We start from the raw sequence: 6345 nt of genomic DNA, 5'->3' as shown, positions 1-6345 counted from the left end.
AGTCCCCAAACCAATTTAATAGCCCATTTGCGAATTACCCCCTGGCCTTATTTTCAAAACGAGTCCTTGTGCTAATCCTTTCATATGATAAGTTTCCATTCACAAGCAAATTAAACTCATTTTCACAAGAATGGTCGAGCATGGACTCGTTTTGAAAATGAGGCCAAGGGTAATTCGCAAATGGGCTATTACGAGAGCTGAATGCTTAACTCTTAATGTTTGAAATCAGATTCTTAGAAAAAAGAAAAAAAAAACGAAATCAAGGAAATTGTGGCCAGTTTCAATACCTTTAAAGTTTGACATCAGATTATTGGAAAAAAAAAACATGAAGCCAAAGAAATCGAGACCAGACTAATTTAGCAGATATTTCAGGCAATATATGTGATAGGTGGTAAGGAAAACGTATTTGTTTTACTCCAGTTGAGGGCGGAAAAGTAGTTTCGTCAAAAGAGGAAATGATCGCAGTGATTTGCATAAGTGTAACGTAAATTACAGGTGACAATTAAGAGTAATTTTTGGAAAGTGAGAAAAATATAAACTTGAGTGAACCAACCGCTGAGACGTCAAATTGAAATACAGTAGTTACTCTTGAACCCCTAGCGTATGGGATGAAAATTAAACAAAAGCACTTTAAAATAGACGCATGTAGCTGATATGATTAATTTTTACGTCTTTGACCACTATCAATTCCTTATGTCTAGACACAGCAAACTGAAAGATTTCTTTTTCAAGATTTTAAGCAGATAGCTAACCACAGTAAGAAAGGATAGATACATAACTACAAAATACTGGTTTATTTCAATTCATCGTTTCCTCTAAAACATTATGACCCCAATCAACTTCAATATCATACACTGGCTATCTCACTAAAAAATCTCTTGAAAAGCGACTGTTCACCGAAACCTCGAGGCAACTACTATTGAAAATGATAAACGAATTTATAATCTCTTTCATGTCCCCTTTTGTTTGAGATAATAACAGAGTTTCATTCCTCAGAGAAGGCAAAAGCTCCATAGTGACTAAATGCACTTCATATCACTTCGGGGTTACCCAAGCGATATTTCGTTCTTTTCAGCTGCTCCATGGGCATATCGGAAACAAATAGATCGTTCAAGACCAAAACGACTTGTTGTGACCAAGAATATACAACCTGGAGCACCGTAATTGAAACTTGAACGGCGAAACAAGACAGTATTGAATTGAAAAGCCATCCACAGTGTCGTCCAATATAACGGAGAATCTTCAAATGTGAACCATCTATGGACGCGTTTCCCTCGTTGGTTATGAGATCCACACGGCTATGATAATCAAAATTATCAAAAAGTTCCTGTAGTACAAAGCAATGAGAGCAACTGCGATCATAAATCCGATGACAAAGGCCAACTTTAGAAACTGTCGAGGACGAATGTTCAATTCCCCGCTCTCCGTGGTCGACACTTGACTGTTGCATCGCCTCGTCATGTGTTATCCGCGTTAAAAATATTTCATTGAGCTCGATGAGAAATTACTTATAGACTTTCCTATGCTTCTTCACACATTTATCTCGATCATGATGCATAGAAAACGCACAAATATTTGTACAACCGCCGAGTAAATCAAAAGCTGTCGTATGCTTAAAAGAGAAAGATCAACCGGAAGCTGGGATTATCCGCTGACCGATGCTTATTATTGTCATTACAACACGTACTTCCGGTGACACCAAACCAAATGTCTCTTGGATTCTCTTGGTTTAGCCTTGACCTTACTTTTAAGTCTATAATTCTTCCTCTTCACTCCATCCTTCTGGCGAAATTCTATTGCTTCGAGTGCCCAATGGGGTTGGAGGGTGAGGGTGGGGGGGGGGGGGGGACAACTGAGGGTGAAGATCAACTTGCGCTTTTTACAAATGCGTTTTTATTTTCTTCTTTTTATTCTCTCTACTCTGCGTTTTTCAGGTAAACGCGAGGAGCAAGCCACGCGCGGGAGGAGAGTGCATTTCTACTTGCAAAGTGACTTGCCTTTTACACTTGCCTCACATTCTTCTTGCTCGTGCCTGCCGCTGGCCTGGAAAACGCAAGAAAAAAACGAAGCCTGTACTACGGTCACTACGGGTAGCGCTCCGTATAAACCGTGCTAACTGCCAAACTAACCTCTCTCTCCTACTTCCCCTTTGTTACGACAAGACATTTTTTCGAATCTCATGACATTGAAATGGCATTTAGAAAACAATTTTACATTGCTCTTTTGTAAGATAAATTTCACGTAAAAAAACGTTCCGTAATGTTATTGAAATTAACTGCAGAGCTAGAACGGGTTATTATTTAAACCAGGGCATTTCCTTTCTGCAACGTGTGGCGGTTGATTGCAAATACAGCCGAACCTGTATTAACCTGTCTAACTTCCAGATTTATTCCCCTTAACCGCTGTAGTTTTGAGTAAGTCCCAACGACTTGTTTGTATTGTCTTCCAACTGTCTTCCACAGTCGCTTAATTAAAGCGGAACTACACAAATAAAACTATAAGTAATCTTTCTTTCTCAGTCAACCTGTATGAAGTGCCATTCTCCCGTGGGTGACAGGTTTGACTGTAGGAACCAAACTTAACGTTGAGTTTGTATTGGTAACTTGCGTAGAATTTAGTGTGGTCACTTTTCATTACGTAATGTTACGTAACTAGCAGTATAAATATACTTAGTTGTCCTTGTAATTTAGCTTAAGCAAGTTAAGTGGTAGTGTATCTAGCGATTACGGATTTTTTTTTCACATTCCAGTTTAAAACTTCGTTTGTTACTTAAACACAACAAACAGCTTCGAAATTGAGAGATTCTGACACAAATACTCCCTCTATCGGATATAATAAGACCTAATTACCCATCAAGGGATGATTTTATCCATCTGTGAACCGAATTGAAGCATGATGGACAAGTCTTGAGTTAAAGGATAGCGAGTGGGGGTACATAAGAAAAATCTGCCGATTTTTGATGGCATTGGCGTTATATCTTTCCCGCGCACACACCTTTCACTAATTCATCACCCCTTGGAAGATTGCTCATCGGTGACTTTCTTTTCCCCGAGAAACTAATGATGACAAGGCCCTTAAAACCTGCTAAAAATTTCTAAATACAGCTAGGTACCAATGTAATCGAAATCTTGAAGCAACCATTAAGGGCTAGAATGAACCTCAACTTGCATTGAAAATACCGAGAAAGTCAACGAGGACATATAAATTTCACGAGTGTGTTCACCAGAGATTGGACGTTTGATGCTGTGAATAACAGCAAATTGGAATCGGGAGAAGGAAAATTCGTATAAGGACTTCTCGTGTTTCAGAGCGATAATCGTTTGATTATGAGCAACAAATGAAAAAGTAAAAGACCTTATCGTACGTATAATACGATTATTTATATCTAAGAGTTTCAAGTGTTGTACTTCCTATATATGGTCTCTCAAAGTTTTTAAAAGCTTCAGAAGGTAGAAAATATCCTTTAATGTTAAAACAAATTAAACATTTACAATAAAGCAGGGTGTCAGAATAGTCAATAGCCACAAATAATGTACAAGTTCCCCCTCACGATCAACTACGTATTTTTTAATAATAAGATTCATGTACATAGTAATTTTTATTTTATATCTGTGAATACGCAATTGAGTTCATGCTGCAATTCAGTTCATGCTGTAATTTTTATTTTATATCTGTGAATAAGCAATTCAGTTCATGCTGCGAAGTATTTACCAATAAAGTATCTATCTATCTCAATGACTTTCAATAGTTCGAAAAAAGTCTTTGAAACTGGAAAACCAAAACCTCAAATGCTGACTTTTGTTTGACTAATCCGAGATTGTTTTGAGATTGTAGTTAATAATAATAATAATAATAATAATAATAATAATAATAATAATAATAATAATAATAATAATAATAATAATAATTCAACATTTATATAGCGCAAACTACTATATAGATAATCAGTCGCGCTTTACAATCAGTTCAGGTGAGATCGGACGTCAGAATTCATCAGGCGCAATATGCAGCCACTTCAGTCCATGTATTGACCTCACCTTCCCTTCCCAATTCACCCTAGATTAGTCACTACACAAAGATAGACCACAACACCGGGCACTACGTGCCCTACTCTTTTCGAAGAGTGTGTGGGTTCTTTAACGTCCCACAATTTTTATCACATATAAGGGCTTGTGAGACGGGACCTCCATTTATCGTCCCTATCCGAGAAGACTAGAAAGTCTAACCATTTGCAGATATTATTACAAAGACAGCACTTTCTTCTCAGTTATTTAAAGACCCTGAGTGTTGGTCCGGCCGGAGTCGAACTCTCGACCTCCCGCACAACAGTCCAGCGCTATATCAATTGAGCTAACCGGGAGGCGGTTAGTTTAAGCAACGTTATCATTCTAAACCGTTCAACTCACAAGATCTGATTGTTAATTCTCCCCTCTAGCTGCCTCGCAGTTCCTTGAATGTAAGTTACAAGAATTTGGTGTTAGATCAAGATAACCACTCTATCTGACCTGTTGGCTGGATTATGTGTAGATATTTTAGGAAGAAGTTACTTGTTAATTACTTTTGGTAGTTAAAGGGTTAAGTAATAAGACTACAACAAACAACTAAGTTGTGCCGAGGTATAAATAAATAAATAAATAAATAAATAAATAAATAATCAGTTTATTTAACCCTTTGGTAGTGTTAAACACTAAATTACAAGGGAGACGATAAAATTCACTCAATTCTACACAGAACACAACACACTTGGCATGACGAGACAAAAACAATCAAGCCCTATTGTAATTGTGAGTAACGAACTTACTAAGGTGGACTGTTCTGAGGCGGTCTGATTAAAACAATAATTTATTGTATTTTTTACTTCTTGTCTCTATGCTACCACTTAATTTGATATTTACACCACACTGCTACAAACTACACTTTGAATTCTTAGTATAGCATTGGCAGTTTCAAAAGCGATTTTGTAAGAATTCATCTTCATTGAGTAGATATCCAAGACAACATTCTCAAATATTTTGCTACTATTCCCAGCGCAACACATGTCCCTATCACCAAATAAGGTGTCTGCAGCATCTCCCATCATGCTCCATTCCAATGAATGGTCATGTGACACCAGTCCACACATGCAGTGAGGCATGCTGGGTTTCAATTCCAGTGCTCCAGGAGGAAGACTCCAATGGTGGTGATTGGCAGAGTCAATGATGTCACTCCCACCATCATGTTCCAGGTCCTTGGCTTGGGATTCCAAGCAGAGGGCCACATTATTGATAACAGACATAAACTGACCTAGGAAACAATGTTTCTGGAGTTAAGAGAACAATTTTGCAAAGATGTAATCTAAAACTGCTGCAAAGTTATGAACCAATTATTTCAGAGAACTTCATAATGATAAAACTTGAAAGCACCTAACCAGTAAAAGAAAACTTAAACCAGAAATGTAGAAGACTATAAGAACTTTGTGAACAATTTGCTTAAATGTACACCTTTAAAATTGAAACTGATTAAGAAAAACAAAAACATCACTATCCCAGAAAACTACAAGTATTCTTCAATGAGCCATTTTCACAATAGACAATTAAAGGTTGATAAAGTGGCTTCTCCAAATCTCTAATAGAATGTTACCAAACTATGTCATAACATAAAACTTCTACCTTTAGAGCAGCCAAAATCTCTTGATTTCTCTGAACTACACTTGCTCCCATACATTCTTAGCATTAATGCTAAGTGTGTGTCCAGACACCCAGCACCAGGAACAACATAGGGTTGTTTAAGTGTCTCATGTAATGCAATGATAGATGCTTGGCAAACTAACTTGAGTTCCTCAAGGGAAGTTTCATCTGGTGAACATAGCTGAAGGGTGCAAACAGGAGAGGACTGGGATGATGGTTGTGAAAACAGATGAATGTAGCTGTGCAAACAGAAATCACATAACTGAATTCAGTGAGAAATATTTTTAACTTTTTCTGTATAGCAATGAGTATCACGTCAATAATTGTTGTAGAATATGGGTTTATAAGCATTTCCTTTAAAAAGGAGTCATTTTAAATTGAAAGTAAACACCTGCTCTATGTGTTGTCTATTTGAGAGTCAAGCTATGATGCCTGCCCTTTAGCAATAACTTGGTAACAGCAAAAACAAAAAAAAAAGGCAAGCAGGGTTGTTAAAGTAAGTTGATAATTGACTCATTTCACTGAGAACTTCTCTAAGAAATGCGCCAGATATTTGGATGCCTATAGCTCAATTTTCAATAGGGAGCTGTGACAATGTGCTGCCTACTTTGCATAACATTCCAGGTACTCAAAATCTCTTTGACAACCCTGGCCAAGTGAAGTGGTATCAAGATGAACA

The 6345-nt window shown here is 37.3% G+C and overlaps 1 protein-coding gene across 1 annotated transcript in view; it reads right to left on the bottom strand.

Annotated features, from left to right (window-relative positions):
• Positions 1-3445: 3445 nt before the first annotated feature.
• The window catches only part of LOC111335173 (molecular chaperone MKKS), an 8438-nt gene continuing 5538 nt past the window's right edge, over positions 3446-6345 (bottom strand). The window contains exons 7-8 of the mRNA XM_022941033.2: positions 5649-5905; positions 3446-5283 (exon numbers count right to left, since the gene is read on the bottom strand). Of these exons, the coding sequence (XP_022796768.2) occupies positions 4892-5283; positions 5649-5905 (649 nt within the window). The 3' untranslated portion in view covers positions 3446-4891. The remainder of the gene's footprint in view (positions 5284-5648; positions 5906-6345) is intronic.

This window comes from Stylophora pistillata, chromosome 4 (assembly GCF_964205215.1).
Source record: "Stylophora pistillata chromosome 4, jaStyPist1.2, whole genome shotgun sequence".
In the NCBI taxonomy this organism is placed as follows: domain Eukaryota; kingdom Metazoa; phylum Cnidaria; class Anthozoa; order Scleractinia; family Pocilloporidae; genus Stylophora; species Stylophora pistillata.
This window is presented reverse-complemented; position numbering and strand designations above follow the sequence as displayed.